Source organism: Cheilinus undulatus, linkage group 4 (assembly GCF_018320785.1).
Source record: "Cheilinus undulatus linkage group 4, ASM1832078v1, whole genome shotgun sequence".
In the NCBI taxonomy this organism is placed as follows: domain Eukaryota; kingdom Metazoa; phylum Chordata; class Actinopteri; order Labriformes; family Labridae; genus Cheilinus; species Cheilinus undulatus.
This window is the reverse complement of record NC_054868.1, coordinates 19,119,945-19,141,061: the sequence shown is the minus strand read 5'-3', so window position 1 is coordinate 19,141,061 and position 21,117 is coordinate 19,119,945. Positions and strand designations below refer to the sequence as shown.

Sequence of the window (21,117 nt, the reverse complement as noted above, 5' to 3'; positions counted from 1 at the left end):
AAACAGTGAGGATGCACACTGTGCTGGGAGTAAGAATCTACGACAGAGGAATGATATTAGCTGACTAAATTAAACGCATGACAGTTGCTGTGAGTCTTTTTACTGGTGGGCTGTTAGCAGTCTTGAAGTTGTGCATTTCGCAACCTGTGGTACTATTTTGCTTTATTCATTTTTCTACTTTTTTTTTTTTTTTTTTTTTTTTGCACCCCGAAGAAACACGAGAGAAGTCACTCCCAGAGTCACGAGTGTAGGCTATCAGTCCTCCTAACGGCACCACATTTAATCCATGTGTAAGTTTTGTGGTATTTTTAAGATGAAATGAACGCACAAGGTCTTCTCTGCACAGTGGGAGCTGTGGGCGTGATCTGGAGCTGGCGCTCGCGTGTCACACAGGCGGACCCAGCTCCTGGCACGCGCCCCCGCTGACGTGAAGCGGAGCGCACAAAGCAAAACGTCTGTGAAACGATTCGTTGTCCAGCGCGCGCACACCGCTCCTCTTTACAAACTTCTGTTTTGTTTTTGTTTTTTTTGTTTGTTTGTTTTTTTGTTTTTTGTTTTTGTAAATGTTTCCGGCCTCACAGACGACATTTACCTCGGCTGAACCCGCCATGTAGCCTGCGCGTGCTGAGCTGAGAGGAGCTCTGGAGGAATTGCTTTCTGGGGTTTGGGGAGCAGCAGAGCGCGCGCCTCGTAGCTCTGCTGTGCAGGGTCCGAGGACCGCCGGGGCGACCTTGCCACCATGCTCCGGCCGTGGGCTGCGCAGTGGATCACAGCGGTGCTCCTGTACGGGGCGGTGGCACAGTACTCCAGCGACCAGTGCAGCTGGAGAGGAAGGTAAGAGAGGAGCTGATACCGACATCCAGCAAGTGATTATAAATGTTCTGGTCCGTGTTCAACTTTAACAGTGGTTCTGAAATTTGAAGGAAGGCAAAGAACTAAAGTCGTGTATGAAAGGGGGTCCTTTAACTGTTTTTGGCGCATTTCAGGGCATTTAAGCTTTAAGGTGTTATCAGAAACGTGGATGTTTGGACGAAAGTTAATCTTCTCTTCAGGAAGGACACTAGAAAGCCAAGAAAGACCACTGATCTAGATTTTCTGGGGTAGTTTTCAACAAATGGAGGATATTTTGGGTCACTACCCAAACACTTGTGACATCAGACCTCAGTAAATCAGAAGAAATCTTTATTAAAATCTTCTTTTTCTTTAAAGAGTCTTCTTAGAATTGATTATTTATTTAAAGAGCAGCTGAAACCAATTAAAGAAAGTCATGAGCTGCTTCATTTGACCATAAAGGCAATGATTTACAGGGTTCTCCATGTAGTATTTTATCCAAAATATGCTCCCTGAAAGAGTATGATCACAGGAATGTTTCTGCTTCAGCCCTTATCTAAAGTAAATACAGCTATATGGCCCCCTTTGATCACTTCTCCAAGTCCCCAAGTCATAAAAATGAAAGCCAGTGCTCCGCACCCTGTGCTGTAAAGTTTACCGGCCTCAGACTTCTAACGACTTAATAGCCCAATCAGTTCCTGGTGTTGAGGTAGCTTAAGCACATCAGAGGCAAGTGACCACATCCATCCAAAGTGGAAGATTTGCTGGCAGACAGCTGCTCCAACGTTAACTCTGAACCCAGGCTGGATTAACTCTAAAACCCTTCCACATGTGTCTTTAACTCTTTGTTCATGTCCTGTTAGATTTTGTTTCACAGTAAAATTTTCAAAGAGCTTAAATTGGGATCCATGTGTCCATATTTATGTATTTCTAGGATAAGGGAGTGAACAAATCTTTATATTGATCTGTACTCTTTGAAAGTAAAACATGTCTTCTTGTCTGCAGTGGTTTGAGCCATGAGACTCATCGCAGAGACGTGGAGCAGATCTACCTACGCTGTTCCCAGGGCTACCTGGAGTGGCTCTACCCGACGGGAGCCATCATCGTCAACCTGCGGCCCAACACAGAACCATCTTCAGGTCACATGGCAGGCCTTCATGTGTGCATCAAACCCCATACTTACTCCCAGGTAGAGTCTAATGCCAGAAATATGGAATAAGCTTTGTTCAGTGTTAGATCCATCTGATTTAAAGGTGTCATCCCTTCCCTCCATGCTCAGGGTTCTAACGTGTACCTGGAGCGGGCCGGGGATCTGACGCTGCTGCTGCCAGAGAGAGACCTGGCTCAGGGCACGGTGCGTTGTTTTAGCCTCACAGAGGGGGCTCTCTTTGTGGAGGCCATCCCGCAGACTGACATCAGCCGGAGGATAACAGCTTTTCAATACGAGCTGGTGCCCAGTCAGGGGCCGGGGGCACACATGTACCCATACCTGCACCCTGGGATAGGTAAGAAAAAGCATGCACTCTTTCTGGCTGTGCATGTTGGGTAAAAGAAGCTATCATATTCATTTTTGACCCTGTTGTTTTTTTGTTTTGTTTTTTTTTATGTTTGAAGCTGAGACTTGTGCCGCCAGAAAATTAATGTTCTATTTAGACTGCCTTCAGATGTTCTTTCTGAACAGAGACAAGAAATGTTGTTTTCTGCTTACCTCAGTTGATTCTTTAGATTTCTCCTGGCACAAAATCCCATGCCATCATAAATAGTGTCTTTGTTAAACACCTGCAGCTATTTTCCAAGCTGTGCTGCAAGTATTCAGTCTAATTTTATGCATTAAAATCGCAGTCTGCATCATGACACTTCAAAAATTTAAAACTAAGCAAGGGTGTTTGTCTGGTTTCTGACCCGTTTGAAGCCACAAAGTCTGTATAAAAACCTCAATAAAAGACACACATCCATCCATCTATCCATTTTCTTCCACTCATCCGGGGCAAGGTCGCAGTGGCAGCAGGCTAATCAAGTCAGCCCCGACATTCCTTTCTGCAGAGGCATTATCCAGCTCCTCCTGGGGGATTCTGAGGTATCCCCAGGCCAGGTGAGATAATCCTTCTAGTAAGTCCTGGGTCTACCCTGGGATCATCTCCCAGTTGGATCCGCTCGGAAGCCTTCCACAGGGAATCAAGAGGAGGCATCCTAATCAGATGTTCCACCTTTCAGACAAAGGAGCAACGGCTCTACTTCAAGCTCCCTCCGGATGTCCGGGCTCCTCAACCTTTCTTTAAGGTGAGCCCAGCCAACCTCCTGAGGAATCTCATTTCAACCGTTTGAACCCGTACACTCCTTCTTTCGGTCACTGCCCAGAGCTCCTGACCATACGTGAGAGTTGGAACAAAGATGGACCCATAAATCAAAAGCTTTGCCTTCTGGCTAAGCTCCCTCGTCACCACAACGGTCAAGTATAACGACTGTAGTACTAGTGATGCTGCATCAATCTGCCTGTCAGTCTCAGGGTCCATTCTACCCTCATTCATGAACACGACCCTGTGACACTTCAACTCCTTCACTTGGGGCAGAGACTCACACCCGACCCGCTTTCCTGCAGAGAATCATGCCCTCAGACTTGGAGGTACTGACCCTCATCCAGACCGCTTCGCACTCGGCTACAAACTGCCCCAGTGCATTCTGGGGGTCCCCAGCTGAAGAAGCCAACAGAACCACATCATCTGCAAAAAGCAGAGTAAAGATACACAGTCACCCTGGTCACCCACCACCCACAGGGTCAAGCGTAGGGGTTAGGTGCGTAATGAGCTTCAAAGATGAACAGTTAAACAAAAGAAAAGGCTTGATAGTCTCTGACAGGTCTCCCTCGAAAAAGAGGTCTTAATCTCAAGGGACTACCTGATTAAATAAAGTTCAAATAGAGTAATACAAATATCTTTCAATGGTATATGCAGAATTTGCTTGTTAAGCATCTTGAAATAAGATGTTCTTACTAGTTTTATTTTCTCTATTGGCAGGTTTTACATCTTGAAGTAAGATTTTAATCTAGACTGTGTCTAGAGTGTCTTAAAGAAATGATTAGCTATTAGGTAAATACAAGCAATTAGCTAACTCTGCAATGTTGTTTGCAGTGTTTGAACAAAACCTAAGTCCAAGTGATGGACCAGGTAAACCCTATAAAGCTCTCATGAAAATGTGTCTCTTTATTGATCAATAGCTGCAAATCAGAGCATCAGAAAGAGAATTGATTTTTTTATTTAGCTTTATAATGTCTGTACACACTGATGCGACAGGGGAGGAGTCCAAGAAAAATGACTGACAACATGCTGCAGAAACAAGTCTTTTTTTTTTTAACATGCACCACAGTGAAGATTTTCAATGAGTGGTCAAATTAACCAGGCTGAGAAGTTTTGTAAAAAAATGTGGCTACATCAGGAACAACAGAAAAAAAGTTCTGCTCTGTACAAAGGGTAAAGTGAACCACTACCATTAACTTGGTTCTGATTAGGCATCCTCACAGTCACCTATAGTTTCTTTTCTAGTATACTTCTCTTTATACATACTTTGTGACTCCACAAAGTACATTTAAGTACAGTTTCAGCCCTGTTGAAAAACAGCCATCAGCAGTGTGTGATGAACTGGTGTCAGTACCTGGGGTCGCTCTATCTATTGGCTTCAGTCTCAGGCAGACATTTATGCGTCCAACTTTACATACAAGCTAGAAAAGCACTCCAAGAGCGCAGACCTCCGCCATTAGCCCTATCTCCCAATAGTAAAGAATCCTTTCAAAAATTCCTGAATCCAGATGGTGATCCAGATCACTCCCAAAATCTAATCAGTTCTTCCTTATGCCATTTCTGACATTTCCTGAAAATTTCATCAAAATCTGTCCATAACTTTTTGAGTTATGTTGCTGACAAACTAACAAACCCTCTTGATCACATAACCTCCATGGCGGAGGTAATGAACAAGTATTATTAATACATACATTAAAGGTGAAAACATTTGATTCTTTTGTAGCTGCATTTGTCTGACAGCTGTGGTTATTGATTATTGTGTAGAGTAAAGTTTAACATACAACATATGACTGTCTTATACCAGACAACAGGCACAGACATGAAGCGAAGGTGACAAAAGGCCACGTAACTGTTTCACCTCTGTTTCTTCATCTCACACTCTCTCCTCCCCCACTTCCTGACTCCAACACTCCCCTGTCACTGCCAGACTTATGAAAACAAGCAGGCCAATCAAAAGGTCGCACCAGGGTCGAGCACGAGTGTCAGCCAGTCGTCTCTTAACTGTCAATCAGGAACAGATCTCTGCCGAAATGGAGGGAAACTTAGAGAGCCCACCCGTAAAATAAAAGCTGTCTGGTAGAGTGGAGAGGACGGCTGGACAGCTCTCCTAATGAGACAGAAGAAAGCCTGTCCCAGCCTGTCTGTGTGCCTCCATGTGCCTGGGCGCTTTATAGCTGTTTTTATAGCTGACAGGGTCAAGGGGCAATGCTGTGATTACGTCTCCTCCCTCACCTGTTGTTCTCATTCACATGCTCTCTTCAAGTTTCTTTGGTGTCATAAACACCCGCCAATACAGGGAACATGAAAAAAGAGGTTAGAGTAAGAGAGAGACAACTCCCATGATGATGTATAACTAGTGCAGAATTGAGAGATGTCAAAACTTATGTAGTTTCTTAGGTTAAGAAGTAAGTGTCTGATGTTTTCTCTTTTTATGTTTCCCCCTTCAGTAACCTGTAAACCCTGCTCAGATGAAGAGGTCCTCCTAGCTGTCTGCACCAGTGACTTTGGTAAGTACATTTACAAAACTAGAGATGTAACAATACACCCAGTTTGTGAAATCAAAGTATTGGCTCCACAATATGATTCTATCATGATTTTTTCAAGGTTTCCAATTTTAAAAGAAATAGGTTTGAATCCGACTGTTTCCTGGCCATTATCAGTTGATCAGCTGATCAGCACAGACTTTTTAGGAAATTACCTTTTCCTGTCTTGATGTTAGGCTAATCTGACCAATCTAACCTGTTAAGGTTGGCTTTTACTCGCTGTATGTCTTGAAGTAAGATTAATGACAGTGTTAACTAGATGAGATCAGCAGGCTTTGGCATATACAGGAAAAGCAGTCTGCATGGAGAGCAAATGCAGGCAGAATGCTTTGGCATTAAGGTGCATTCAGAAAGTATTCAGACCCCCTTCACTTTTTTTCATTTTTCTTATGTTGTAGCCTGATGCTACAATTGAAAATAAATATATATAATCTCATTAATCTATACCCTGTACCCTATCACGACAAGGTGAAAACAGAATTTTTGCAAATTTGTTAAAAATAAAAAAGTGAAATATCATACAATTGAAATACATAACACATAATCATGTTGCCATTTCAGCTCATTTAAACTGCATGTAAATCACAGGAAAGTTAGTTTCTGGTGCTTTTACACCTTAAAGTAAGCGACAGGCGTCATGGTAACTTAGTGTTTCCATTTCAGCAGAAACCTATCAAACACATATGAATGGGTGCTCCTAGTGGATCTATTAAGGCTGAGAATTTAATCTTAATTTAGATTGAATTGCAATATTGCCTACTGTAATTGTCAACGCTTGGATCTCCAAGCCAGTTCTTGCTATTTTTAGTCTGCCTGTACTTCTTATGCTAAAATGCATGCAGATTCTTAACCCTTTTAAGTAGAGTCAAGGTTACAAAGATGTCAGATGAATTTATCAAAAGTTATATCAACAGAATGACCAAGTTAAAGAATAAAACTGAAATTGGATCTCAGGATTTTATATAAATCACACCCAGATCAACAGTGAGCAAGCCTTTTCACATCTGCATCTAGTTACAGGCTTTGTATACCAGGAGAACTCTCCAACAAACACAAAGAGAAGCTATCACTCTTTTATCTCTGACAGACTAATTCACATTTTGCACACACGTGTTATTTCAGTGCATAAAATGTGCATGATTCCCATTTTAGGAGTGCAAATGTCATGTTTTCGTTGTTTTGGCCACAGAAGACTATTTTTCTTCATTCCTTTCCAAACTGGCAGATTACTATCTCATGAAGTTGACAGTGTGGATGGGCACATTGAACTAAATGAATAGAAAAGTTATCTCAGACTTCAATGCTAAGCCATGAAGTGCACAAATGTTAGGATGCCAGAAAAGCAAGTAGAAGAAACCGAGTCAAATTTAATGGAAAATAAATAAATAATTGTCACAAGAGACAAAAATAGGCAATAAGTAGCCAAAATGGAATAAAATAGGCAAGAAGAAATGGCAAATATGAAAAAAATGGGCAAGAAGTGGAAATAAATGCAGTTAAGTGGCAAAACAGTGGCAAAATGGGTTAAAATGGTCAGTAAGTCTGAGAAAAGGGTAAAAACAAAAAAAATGCATTAAAAGTGACAAAACTGGGCAAAGTTGAGCAAAACTTAGATAAAAGTGCCAAATAGTAGTAGCAGAAATCGGTTGTAAGTGGCAAAACAGTGGTAAAAATGGTCAGATATGGGTTAAAATGGCAAATTGGTTGGAGAAAAGAAGGAACGACAGCAAAAATGGGCAAAACACAGCAAAAAATGAGATAAAAGTTAAGCTCATCGGTGGCAAAACAGCTGCAAAATTGGGCTAAAAGTGGTAAAAAGCAGTAGCACAAAGAGCTGGAAAACATGATGAAATGGGTTATAAAGTAGCATAAGAAAACAATTCCAGTATAAAAATCCAATACTTTCTTTCACACACTTTTCACCTGCAGAATTAGGTAACTGTTAGCCCAGATGCTTAGCACCAATGCTGCTTATCCAATAAACATGAACTGACATCATCAATAAATCACTACTGGGGAGGGCCCATTTGCTGGGTTTTAAAGGGGCCCAGACTATTTATTCTGTGGGCAGACCTGCTGTTTTACACGGGTACACAAACTTGTTTGTCACTTGGATTTTTTTCCACAAGTTGGATGAGAGAAAAATGTTTGAAATTTAAAAGTACAGTGTTTATTTGCATTTCAAAGGATTATAAATCTAATTCACGTACATCTTAGCACGTCATAGTCAACCTTAAGCATGAAAAATGCAATTTTGCCAGTGAAAATCCAGGGTGGCTCGTTACTTAAGAAAACTACAAGCCACAGTGGCTGGTGAGCTAAAACGTTAACGTTAAGCCCTGTCACATGATGTCATTGGACTATGAGTAATGGCTATTGCTGGTCAGTTCAGAAAAAAAGGCACATCTTCTCATCTCATTAAAAAAAAAAAAGAATCACTCAAACTCTTCCCAAAAATGAAAAATATACAGCTATCTTTGTTCTTTTTTTATTCATTGATTTTTCCTCTCTCCTCCGTTCATGTCTTTGCAGCTGGAAGTGGCATTTTTCAAGGTGTGACATCAGGTACAAACGACCACCCCCCTGTTGTGGTGACTCTGAGCCGGCTGTTCCGTCAGAAGAGCAGGGTGTTTGCCTGGAGCGGAGCCAGAGGACGGCGTTGGAGCGGACGTATCAATGTGCCTGCACAGTGCGGCGTGGACCCTGAGGGGGATGAGTACCTTTTCACTGGCTCCATTCATTTTGGCGAAGCCTGGCTGGGCTGTGCACCTCGCTACAAGGACTTCTTGAGGCTGTACATGAGGGCGCAGAAAGCTGGAACAAACCCTTGTGAAATAGACACAAACTGAAAGATGTTATTATTGTTCTGAGTGGAACCAGGTGGAGAGCTTTGGAAAGAAATCTGTGACAAAGTCGAGAAGAGGAGCAGAAATATAAGCAGAGGAATGGACCCATGCCATCTTTACAGCTTCATCTGCACTCTGCTTTAATGCTGTTCAACTTAATGTTGTCTTTGAGTGAAAAGGAAAGTTTGACAGTTTTAACAGGAGGTGTGCCGTCCTGTCTAAAACACACTGTTTTACTGAGTATGTGTGTGTTAAAGTGATGAATGAGACTACAATTGAATCATTACTGAGCTTAAATTAATTGGTGATGTTTTTATTCTGCTTGTGTGATCATTCTTGAAATGAAAGTTTGCTTTGTAAAAAGCTTTCTGTAAAATTTAGGAGTCTTCTGACAGAAGTGTACAGTATGCAGCTCTGTGAGTCTTTATCTACTGTGTGTGTGTTTTGCTAATGAGTTCTATATATTTACAGAAAATAAAAACACTTTCTTTAGCTTGTCTGTTTGGTCACTTCACAGTTGGTAAGAGATGAATCCAGCCATTTCACTGCAGTTTTACTTTTATCAATGATCCAAGTCATATGTGTCAGATCCTGTTTGGCACAAAGAAGCTGAGTGTGGTTGGCAAGCAGAAAATTCACAACAAATGTCGATTGAACATAACAGTAAAAGCAAAAGCTAAAGAACCAAAAGTTACCAGCCTCTCCATGTGCCCACATTGAAGCAAACAAAAGAGATATTGTTCACTGAAGAACCCAAAAGAAGAAAGCATTATGAGTGCTCAGTGACCATTATCTGGCTGCAGAGCAGCAGTGCGTCAGTGCTGGCGTAGCTGCCCCTGTGGAGCTTTGAGGAGCCACTGCTCTGGTTGGCATCCTTTGTGTGTTCATGCAGTCACAGCAGAGAGAAACAGTGGAAAAGAAGCAATTATGTTTTCCAATCAGCCAACGAGGTACTGTTCAGTAGCTAATGCACTCATGCTGTCCTCTTGAGTTTATCAAAGCAGGCTGTAAAAACCTGAATTATTTGACTAGATTTAACCACTACCACAGTCAGTGGCGTGCACAGGGGAGGGGCAGGGGGGTCCCCCCCCCAGTAGCCCAATTGTTGGAAAAACGCACGCTAAAGTGCCCTCTTGGGAGCCAAAACATATGCTAAAGTGCGCACCTGGTTGGCAGCACCTACTAGACTGCCCTCTTGGCTGGTTAAAACATGATAAACTGTCCTCTTGGGTGGTAAAAGCGCATGCTTAAGTGCCCTCCTGGTTGGCAAATCACTACTGCTCTCTTGGGTGAATAAAACACATTAAACTCCAGAAGACCATTAGGACCAAGAAACACTATGAAACATTACTGTTGCAATGACTTTCATGTTGGGCCCTTTTTTTTATCTATATTGAGCCAGTCCACAGTCCAACGTTGAATCTATACAGTTCTTGTGGATGCTGATCCTAACTACAAACTAACTTGAGTAGTCTGTCGAGTTAGTCTGTTTTAAGGCTATATAATGTGCCATCTGTATAACATATAAACATGTCTGAAGTGCCCTCGAAAACACGTCAAACTTAGTGCCCTCTTCAGTGGCGAGAAGGCGCTGTATGTGCCCTTTTTTTTCTTTTCGCTCCTGCCCTTGAAAAAGTCTGTGCACGCCACTGACCACAGTTACAACTCAATACATCTATTTTTGTAATGAAGGCTTACTGTTCTGTCATTACACTATGAATTATGAGGACTGTTATAACAAAACCATCAGAGGGCTTTCAAACAAAACAATGAAATATATTGAGTAAAGACTCACTCCTCAGCTCCACCCACCTCTGCTGTTTAGCTGTGCCACATACAGTGTATTTACTACACCGTAAACCAACATTTTGGTTTCATTGTTTAGGTTCACATAAGAAGGGAGAAAAGCTGTTGATAGTGGCCTTCCTGGTACATGCTATTTGCAAAGCACTCTGGGATATCAACCAAAGGATGATTTGATGGTGAGGTATTTTAGACCAACTATTTAATTTTTTCAAAAGGCTGTTGGTTTTTCTTGAATTGTACTTGCAATGAAACTTGATGCCATATTACCTCTACAAACAGTGGGTGTGGAAGTCATCTTACGACAAAGTCCACGTGTGATTTATGAAACGTGTATCTGGCCAATCACTTCCTAAAAATGATTAGTCACTGATAAATGCAGCAGCTGAAACAGTTGTAATTGTATATAATGCAAAATAACTTTTTAAATAATGAATCAAGCCTCTTACTTTTTTGTCTCGTAAAGCTAGCTGTTGTGACAACGCTATCCATGCCTTCAATTCCTTAAAGAAGCTTTTCTAGTAAGCTAGAAACTTGGGTGACTTTCTGGGGTATTTAAAGACCACACCAGTAAATCAAATCAGTCTTACTGTCCATTTTCTAATCCATTTTCAAATGTACCTTCCACTAGCAGGAAATGCTAACTCCCATGGTGTCCTAGAATGCTTTTTAGCGGACTGTGACAACCAATTGCAGGCTGTTTCACTGTCACATCATGCTGAGTCAGACAGCTCATGTCTTTACACTTATATGACAGAGACGGCCTTAGAGCTCATAACAGAGAGACAGAGAACCTGTGATGTGGCCCTCTGTGTCTCTGCAGACAGGAGTTGCTTTCAAAAATGGCCCAAATAGAGCCAATACGAAAAAGGACAAACACTTTTTATGTCAATATTTTCAAGATTATTTGTCACAGAATGTTTTTTTTTGTTGTTGTTGTTTTTTTTTACATTTTGGTTCCCAAGATATGAGAAAACAAGTTTGTGCCAAACAAAGTCTCAGCCCTTATTGTTTACTTAGTCACACATTAAAGTCTTTGAGTTTTAATTTCAGTTTAGTTTTTCTTTTGTCTTTATAATCTCATAACCTTCTAAAATGTATGTGACATTACTGCAGCACACATATTCTTAAAGCCAAGGTTGTCCTTGGAAAAATGATGTTTAGAGCTTGACTGTGCACCACAGGGTTGATGATTTACAAGCTTTTTAAGAAATTAAGTTCAGGAGAGACAAACTTTTTTAAAAGTTGCTTAGGGCTTGAAGGGTTAAATTAACAAGCCCCTTGTAATTCACGGTTCAGCCGGCCCCGCCCCCAGAGTTTGCTACATGGAGGTAAATGTACTATGGCAGAAAAAAAACTGCTCCCCTTATATAGTGTCAGTTCCAGGTCGAAGAAGTAAAGGAAAATTGGATGGAAAGGAAAAGTACACTTCCCAGAATGCGCATAAGCGCTGCAAGCGATGCTAGAGTGCATGCACGTCATGGGACCGCTTCTAGCACTCCTAACACAACTCCATCATTCCTGTCTCACGCCCATGGCTTCAACTGAGGGTCATTCAAACTTTGGGAATGATTCACCTGTAAAAATCGAATGCATATCAAAGAAGGGTTAGTAAACTAGCATTAGGTTAGTGACCCACATTACACTGCCTGTTGCTAAATGCTAACGTTATCTAGATTACAAGAAGGGACATTTACTCTGCCAGTGATGATGACACTATCTTTAGCAGGTAGACACCAAAGCCAAAGGTTCGTAACAGATCCAGATGTCATCCATTTGTACCCCTCCAGAATTTTGTAGGCTTTCAAAGATTCTCCTGAGTAGGACGACGGAAAATTAATGAAGTAGTTGTATATGTCCAGATACTGTACATCTGGAACTTTGTCATGACTTCATTATGGCTGACTCAATAGACATAAAAAGCACACCGGGTGCATTATACAGGTTGGTTATGTTTTACCTTTTAAGTTTTGGGTTGTATCGTTCTATATCCGTGTGATTAAAATGTGCAGTAAATTCTGGAGGCTTGAAGCTGACACTGGCGCCATTCATTTTAGCTGCTGCTTCTCCTGCCAGAATGACGATATGAACAAAACTAGTCATGTGACGTCCAGAGCTCTATGGCAGCCACCATGACAAGACATATGACATAATATTTCATAAATTCTAAGACCTCAATTTGAAAAACATATCTAACAATAAAAAAATTATGCATATTGTACCTTTAAAATTGCTTGCATATGAGCCAGATGAACAAACAATTACTGGAAAAGCATGCCCTGGACCCCCTCAAGTTTGAGGATATCAAACCCTCGTGGCTCCACCCCTGACCATCAGGATGGATGGATGAGACAATTAGACCTTCATGGGTGGAGAGCTGGACGCAGATGCAGATATGTGAATGACCAGGGAGGGGTGTATTGCACCTCTCCCTCTGCCTGCTGTCAGCAGTCATGTGTGTGGGTGTGTGTGCAGCTTTCCCTCTTTCCTCAGGAAGACCAGGAATGGTCGGAATGTCCATGAGTGCACACACACATTCAGATGCACACATGCAGATACACTCCTGCTGCTAAACCCATTTATACAGAAAAAACCACCATTACCCATCCCTGGTAGATGTTACTTTAGCATGCAGTTGTTTGAATGTTTGATTGTTCTTAGGTCTGCAGAAACACCACTTTCTGAACACAGAGAGAAACAAATTAGGTTACAAACAGTACAGTAGCACAGTAGCACAGTACCACGTACATTTCAACACACCCACTGTGGACCTGAGTACAATATTCTCATCAGCTGCATATGCCATGTTTTTTTTTTTTTTTTTGGTCTTTCATTAGCTTTAACACTTTAACATTTGGGGTTGACTGTTTAAGATATCCATTGCATGGATATATTTCACATTCATCTGAGAAACCTCCCATAGATAGCGTTTGGAAGGTGGCTGGAGGAATGTTATGTCAGTCACATTCATGACGGGTCACTAGGAGTGACAAAACAAGGTGGTACACATGCGCATCTCCAAGGAACATAATGAGCTGGGTAGGCAAACGCTGCTTTTTCAGTGAACAGTGGAGCATGCTTATGGATAAAACTTCTACCATGGCCAATCAGGAGAAGAGTGAAAATTCAGTCTTCTTTGCCAAGAGGAGCATACAGTGAAATGGTAAATGCACTTGGGCTTGTATAACACTTTTCCAGTCGTCTGACTACTCAGAGCGCTTTTATACCACAGGTCACATTCATACCCTTTCACTCCACATTCTCACACTGCCTGCAGAGTTTGCCATCAGTGTAGCTAATCCTATTCAATTTATTTCCATCCATACCCATTCGCATGCCACTGACCCCCTTTACAATCATAAACTCAGACTTTTCCACCATGACAAGTTTTCAGTGTGGTTCTTCGTTCTTGGCTTAATAAAGAAATGATGCCCAGTTCTGATAAAAGCTACATCTGAGCTAAACGCTGTCCAAGCTGCCATTGTCAGACTCACATTAGACCCTCATAACAATTGCAAACTCAGCAGGTTGACAGAAGCAGAAAAAAATCTTTTCCATTAAGGAAAAGTTTCACTGCTGTTTTTTCTGTTTATTATATAAATACATGTGGTTTAGTTCTGATAAAACTGCCACTTTACTCTAGATCATTGATCATCTACTGGAGTCCGGTTTGTTTATTTTAAAGGGTTTCATTTATTTGCATCAAATTTAGTCTTGACAGAGTCTCTGTCAAGACTAAATTTGGCCCTTGTGCAAATGTACTTGATGACCCCTGCACTCGTTACATCTGAGCTAATCCTTACACCGGTGGCAGCCATTGCTAACAGCTCATAGTGGTCAATCCATCTGCTTTGCTATGTTAAACAGGCCAGAAACTGTTTCACATATCCATTGTATGGGATAAGTCTCACAGCCATCTGGGCAGCCGCCCATACAAAGTATTTGGGAAGAGCACAACCTTTGAAAATACCTCGGAGGGTGATTGGACAAACTTTTTGTTCATCTTGTTTATTAAGGGCCAATCAGAGCAACAAAACATATGACATAGTTGGCATGCGCAGCTCCGGAATGAACTCACCTTGGTAGCCACTATAGTTGCTAACTGGGAGAAGAGCTAATCATCTTTTCCATTAAGAAAAGCTCCAGTGCAATTCTTTGCTCTCCATGTTATAAAGAATATGTCAAGTTCTGATATAAAAGCGCTATACTATAGCAGCATCCCAGCTAAAAACTACACTAGCAACAGCTGTTAGACCGGCTAGCTGTACAACTAAACCCCACCCATAACTACCACTTAGTTCCTCCCAAAAGACACTGACTGGATCCGGTTCATCAGAGGAGACAATTGTTTTAGATTGGAGTTTAATAGGGATCTGCCTGGGGACAGAATGGAACCAATCAACCAATGCGTTGGTTTTGCAATTTTAATGCAGTCAGGGTTCTGAACATAAAATTGCCTTCAGTGTCAGCTGTTTTGTTGTCACAACACTAGCAGTATTCATAGCACTCATACAAAGCACGCTCACAGCTGGAACAGCGCCATAGCCATCACTGTCACTTCTCCACTAGCCAATCAAAATCCAGGAGGGGGCTTACGATACCAGCTTTGTCACAGCAATGACGGAGGAGAAATAACTCTGATTTAACTTTTTTAGGTGCCACAGCGAATGCGAGGACCCGATTCCATTTTTTTTTCATGTTGTCTGTGTGAACGAGAAACTATTAAGCACCCTGAGCTATTTAAAACCAACATTATGGATACCACAGAGGAAAGCAGGCAACTCTTGTAACCCAGCAATCAGTTGTTATTTCGTACTGGCTCTATGCTTAGGTTGTAGGCTTTGTTAATCACCTTGGCAACATGCTTTTGTTTCACCGATGCGTTTCACTGATTGGTTAAGGTAAGTGAAAATGTCATATCTGCAACAATATTTCAGTCAGGAAATTAAACCCTAGTTAAGATAAACCTTATGTCTCCGATGTGCAACCAAATAAGAACACAACTGAAGTTAGTGTGTATGTAGGGTTTCGTATGGACTTTAGGCCATAACTGAAGACAAACATAGACTTAACTAGTGCAACAGGTTTCTGGTTATTAACCAACTATTTTCCAATCGTGTGCCTTCACTTTAAACTCAAGCATAATAGAAAAAAGTTTGAAATTTAATGGTTGGTTTGGTGATGAAAATTGTTTTCTATAATGTGAAAAACATAAGCAGACAGAGTCAGAAACTGAAGGAGACATTATCACATAGCTTGAAGGGTTAAGATAGACCCTACAGATTTGAGAGGGTCAGCTATATATAACAGATCCGCTATAATACACACCAAGGATTGTGTGCATATGTGCGTGCGTGTGTTTTTCTTGGGTTGTAGCTCGAGCAGTCCAGAAGACACGCGTCTTGCACACTGCTGACATGCAAACAGGCCACAGTGCAGAAACCCAACCTGCTGCAGCAACACCAGAAACCCCTCGGCAACTCAACCTGGCAACAGCCCAGCTCTGCCTTGGCATCCTCGCTAATTCAGGACACACTTATCCTTCTGCTCAGGGGTCTTAAAGTTAACCTTCTGTGAGAGTGTGTGAGATATGGAAACAGTCTGTGCTGCAGTATGCGGGCGGCACAGCTGAGCGGTCAGCTGGAGTCGAGGGAATGGCTGAGCTCAGGGAAAAACAGACGCATGCTTGCACCCACATATACCACAACTGGTATTTTATAATGCACTGCCCAGGGTGGGGTCAGTCATTTTAAATGGTGGTACAGTATTTTAGGTTGTTAGTATGTCTGGTTTTTACTGGGGGGTCTTAGGTAAATAGAAAATGCATTTGATAAAGCTGTTCTTGCTGCAACAGGCACCCATTAAGAGTACATTTTATTTACAATAAACCCCAGTTAAAAACAAACAGGACATTGGTAAAATGTGGATAAAAACAGAATGCAATTGTAACAGAGATCACACCAGTCACTCCTGAGTGTGGGCAGAGAATCATCTCAGTGTAGTGACAGGTATGTGTTGCTGATTGCCCCTGATTGGGTCCAGGTGTGACAAGCTTATATATTCTTGGGTCGCAGAACTCAGTGCTGACTGATAATCTCACCATCAGAGATAGAGTGTCTCTGTTGTTTTCTTGTGTAGTTTGTGAATAAAAGCCAAGTCAGATCAAAGACTCGCAACAAGAGCGTTTCTGTGGCAGCTCTCTGAACCAAGCCATTGCAGCTTGAATTTAGCAGTCTGTCCATGCTGTCTGTGATGCAGTTTATAAAGTTGCAGACAGCTGGTTGCAGGATGTTGCAAGCAGATAAATAGGCTGTCATTTTCGGAAATGATAACATGCATCGTTGTTTAAAGTTTTATCACAGAAACTTTATTCTGATAAACCCTCCTGTCCCCTTATAAACTGTGCAAGACAGCAGGACAGTGTTATATGAGCTGATACATGAGAAATAACAGGCTGTAGGAGCTTAAGATGTGACTGGAAGATTCAGATGTCTTCAGATATAATTAATTACATGACTGAGCAGGCAAAAAAATTGTGTTGGTAGATGCTGTGAGATTTCACTGCCACACTACGATGTTGATGAGTTAGTAACGAACAGGAATTATACAGCCGATGTCATACATTATCTTGATGATAAATATACAAGCAACAAAAAAGTCATTGTGTAAAATTTATTGCACAGTTACTTCAGAAATAAATCTCTTTAAATTCAATTACTGTGAGAGTTGTCACTATTATGCATCTCCTTTAGTTGCAGCAGTGTGAACTGGCAAGTGGTTTGAAAGTCAGAGCAGCTACAAGCAGCTGGGACAATCTTGTGCAATCTTACACAGTCTGCAAGAGAACTACGGCTTTGGAGAAGATTTATTTTCCAGAAAGACAATGACCCAAAATGTACAGCGAAAGCTACACAGAAATGGTCTAAAGACAATGAGGTGAATGTTCTGCAGTGGCCGCGTCAAAGCCCAGACCTCGATCCAATAGTGAATTTATGGCTGGACTCGAAAAGGGCTGCTCACACCCAATCCCCGTGTAACCTGACAGAGCTTGAGCAGTTTTGCAAAGAAGAATAGACTGAAATTGCAGTGTAATACTGACTTGAAAAGGGTATTTATGCAGCCACTTATTTCACCTTTTTATTTTTAAATTGACATTACTTTGTAGATATCTGGTTTGACTTTGACATTAAAGATGTCTATTTTGTAATTTTGCTAAAAAGAAAATTTTATTGACCATGACTGATTTATAAAACCAATTAGAGGGATAATCATCCAAGACTCAACATGAAAAAGCCCTTATAGTCCATGCACAAAAAAGTTAAGATTTTCCGAGATGAATCAATCTGCTCTCTCATTAAAGAATTGTTGATGCGATCTGCATGTCTACAGCTGATGATACAGAATCTGATAGCAGCCACTGGATGTTTCACCTCCTGGAAGTGTCTAGGATCTAGGATCACCTCTATGGATAGAGCGTCTGTGTTCACTGATTCTGATTCCTGTTGGCAATTATGTTTTCCTTAGTATTTTAGGCCCAAGGGCATTTAAGAAGATAAGAGCACTCTGTTTATTGTGGTTTTTGCAAGAAGTGTGATGATGTCAAGGAAAAAAGCCCATGGGGCCATTTACTGTTTTCTTATTTAGTATAAAAAGTGTCAGCATACGCCAGAATGTCACAGATGTTACAGCCAGAAAAGATCAGAAAACAACTTTTTCTCAACATTATCAGCAGATAAAACGTGCCAGTGCTGAATTATGACATCCTTATTGGTTTAACCTGTTGGCACACTCTGAACTGCCAAAACATGTACCACCACACTCAGAGAAAGTTTCTTTCCCACAGCCATCTGAACACCTAATAATCATGCAACCAGATCATGTTTTCTGCTGCCATCCAACAATCACTTTACTTCACTTTAAATACTTCACATTAATATTTATATACTGTCATATTTAGGGTCCAAGCACTGACCTAGAGTCGGCGAGGACGAGTCAACCTTTTTAATGCTTATGTCAGTCATCACCAAACTTCACAGGAATGATCACACACTGATTCTGAATACATCCAAACATCAGTGTTATTACTTTGTCACACACCCACATGCAAACATCTCATCATAGCACCCCCTACTGGAAGATACACAAATGGGTCATATCTTCATTCCTCTTCTTGTGCTTAACGCATTGAGCTCCGGTTTTGAGAGAAAAGCCCCCCCTTGAAAACGAGATGGTCCATCTCAAGGGGCTATCCCATCAATAAATAACTTTACTAATTGGTCACAACACAGATATGTTTCATTAGAGGATGTCTCACTGGTATTGGCAAGCATTTTGAAACCTCCCCAATTTGACAGGAAGTATGTGCAACTCTCATACCAAACATCTGATTGCCTTCAAATTTCGCCAAGGCCACTGAGGGGTAGAACAGGCTGCAGCCTGTGTATATGGGTGCATCTACACAGTGAGTTAAAACGGGAAGTCCTTCAGTTTTAATAGATTTTGCCTCCCACAGCTGCACATGTTAATGCAGAAACTGGGAGGTCAATTCTTGAGCTTATTGAACAGTGTTGTGTCTGTACCATATATTTATTACTAAGTGTATTAAACCTTTATGATATCAGGTAGTCTCTTGCACATTTTTAACCTGCCAAGACAGCACACGTGTTACAATTACAGAAACAAAGTCAAGGTTTCCATCAAGAGATTTGATAAACATAAAGGGAGTTTACCCAGCATGATCTTATACACAAAATATGCAAATAAAGTTACCTGCCTAAACCAGTGGAGGGGCAACCAACCAGTTCATGAAGCGTACACTGAAGAGTACAGTCCCCAAAGTTGGTTATAATTCTAGAGCAGAAGACAGCATGCTCCAAACAACTGTCCAAACAAGTTAAAATGTTAAAAAATGATTTATTTCAAGATTAAAACCTAATGTAAATTCAAGCTTTATCTCTAGACTCTCCACCTGTGAGTGCACACTGAACTCAGTAGAACCAAAAAGGAAAATACAGGCAGCAGCTCCCTCTACTGATCACATCACCACATGGAGGCAGGCTTTGAGAACTTCGAAAGAAATTCAGCTCAATGATTACTATCTGTACTTTAACCATTGAATTGTATATCATGTAATATGAGATGTTCATAGAGCAGGGGCTTTAAAAGTGTGGGATAGTTAGCCTCCCCCTGCAGAAAATATTTTTTTCCCCATTAAAAATTAAATTTCAAAATGTATGTCTCATCATTAAACATTTTATTTTTCATATATTTTGGTCTGCATGCCTTTGAACATCCATCTTACCCGGGAAATTTGTTTTTTTATTTTATTTTCAGTGATTCAGTTCAATTCAATTTTATTTGTGTCGCACATTTCCAGCAAATGTTAACTCAATGTGACTGACAGAAGATAAAACAAAAAGTAAAAGCAATAAACAATTTAAACAATTTAACACCCCAAGGGATTAAACTGTCTTATGCTGTCATTATTGCACATCTTCACAAATCAAACAGCTGTTGAGCATCATCCGGACCACTGCAGGCTAATTCTAACTTTAGGAGTCAACTCTATAGTGTAGTCTCAATAGTAACTATAAATCTGTCTGTTTTGCCCCACACACAGCAGAAGTTAGCTTGAAGTCATGTGCTGCCCCCCAGGGGAAACTTGCCTCACACTTTGAAAACTGCTTTGACAGAGTAGATTTGCTGTAATTGCTCTTCATGTACCGTGTACTTTGACTTTTATTTCTGGAAAAATATGTGGATAGATAAAATATAAAAAATGAATGTGAAACACTACTGGCCCTCATGTTTCTATCTGGTGTAAAAACTAGAGCAGATTTGGGTGTGGAAAAGGTTCAGGTGTGATTTATGAAATATGTGTAGGGTGAGAACGGGGTCGGTTGGTTCTCTTACTCATTGTATCTCACTACCGGAGGGCGCTGTCTCACAACAGTTGGTATGGAAATGTCCAGAACTGGGATCAAAGTTCACCTACATAATCTCCTCTTGAGTGGGACAGCTAAACTTGAGGACTTTTTGTGTTTTTCATATCTGATTGAAAATATTCAGCTCCTCAGTGTTTTTCTTCAAGGCTTTTACACAATGGGTTAATGACAAGACAATTATTACCCTTAAAAAGGGTGAAGGGAAAGCTATAGTTCAGATGGTTGTTAGCCTTGTCCTAGCTAGAAATTCGACTTGGGATTGGTCATCCTATTGTCTTTGTGATGGTTGTCACAGCCGTTCAGGGTAGGTATGGGAGAAGTGTGGGATGTGCAACCAGTGGGTAAGCTATGCTTAGCTGGAGTGTATGGACCCTCCATTTGCCATCAGTGTAACTAACTGAATGTGTGTAGTCTACTTGAGTACGCAATTATTGTTTGGCCAATTTGTTTTTTCTATATGTTTCTATAAGCTGTTCTAAAAATGTTCATGTTCTTTTCCCATTTTCTGTTCAGATGCATTAAGTTAGTTTTCAACTTTTCAATGCAATTAAAGTTTCAAATTTAGTTCTGCCTTCTTTTTAACAAGATTGTGACAAACAACCCCATAATGTATGACAACCATCCCTGTAACGGGCTTGGTTGTCACAATGTGTCAGAGTGTCTTTGATCGTTATTTCCTCTTAGTTTCAATAAGCTGAAAAATGAGAGGGATACACATTGTAAGCCAACACCTTGAGCTTTAATTCAATGTAGGACCGACTATTTACAGATGTTTTGATGATGAGCAATTCAAAGTAGAGTAAAAAGTGTGACAACCACTCGCGTTCTCTCCTATACGGCTGAAAGCAGTGTACTA

General features: G+C 41.0%; 1 protein-coding gene across 1 annotated transcript; it reads left to right on the top strand.

Annotated features, from left to right (window-relative positions):
• Window positions 1–266: 266 nt before the first annotated feature.
• LOC121509109 (meteorin-like protein) lies at window positions 267–9,006 on the top strand. The gene is made up of 5 exons (XM_041786342.1): window positions 267–834; window positions 1,837–2,020; window positions 2,111–2,336; window positions 5,573–5,632; window positions 8,201–9,006. The coding sequence occupies exons 1-5, from the start codon at window positions 740–742 to the stop codon at window positions 8,515–8,517; spliced, it is 882 nt and encodes a 293-aa protein (XP_041642276.1). The 5' UTR covers window positions 267–739; the 3' UTR covers window positions 8,518–9,006.
• Window positions 9,007–21,117: the final 12,111 nt, after the last annotated feature.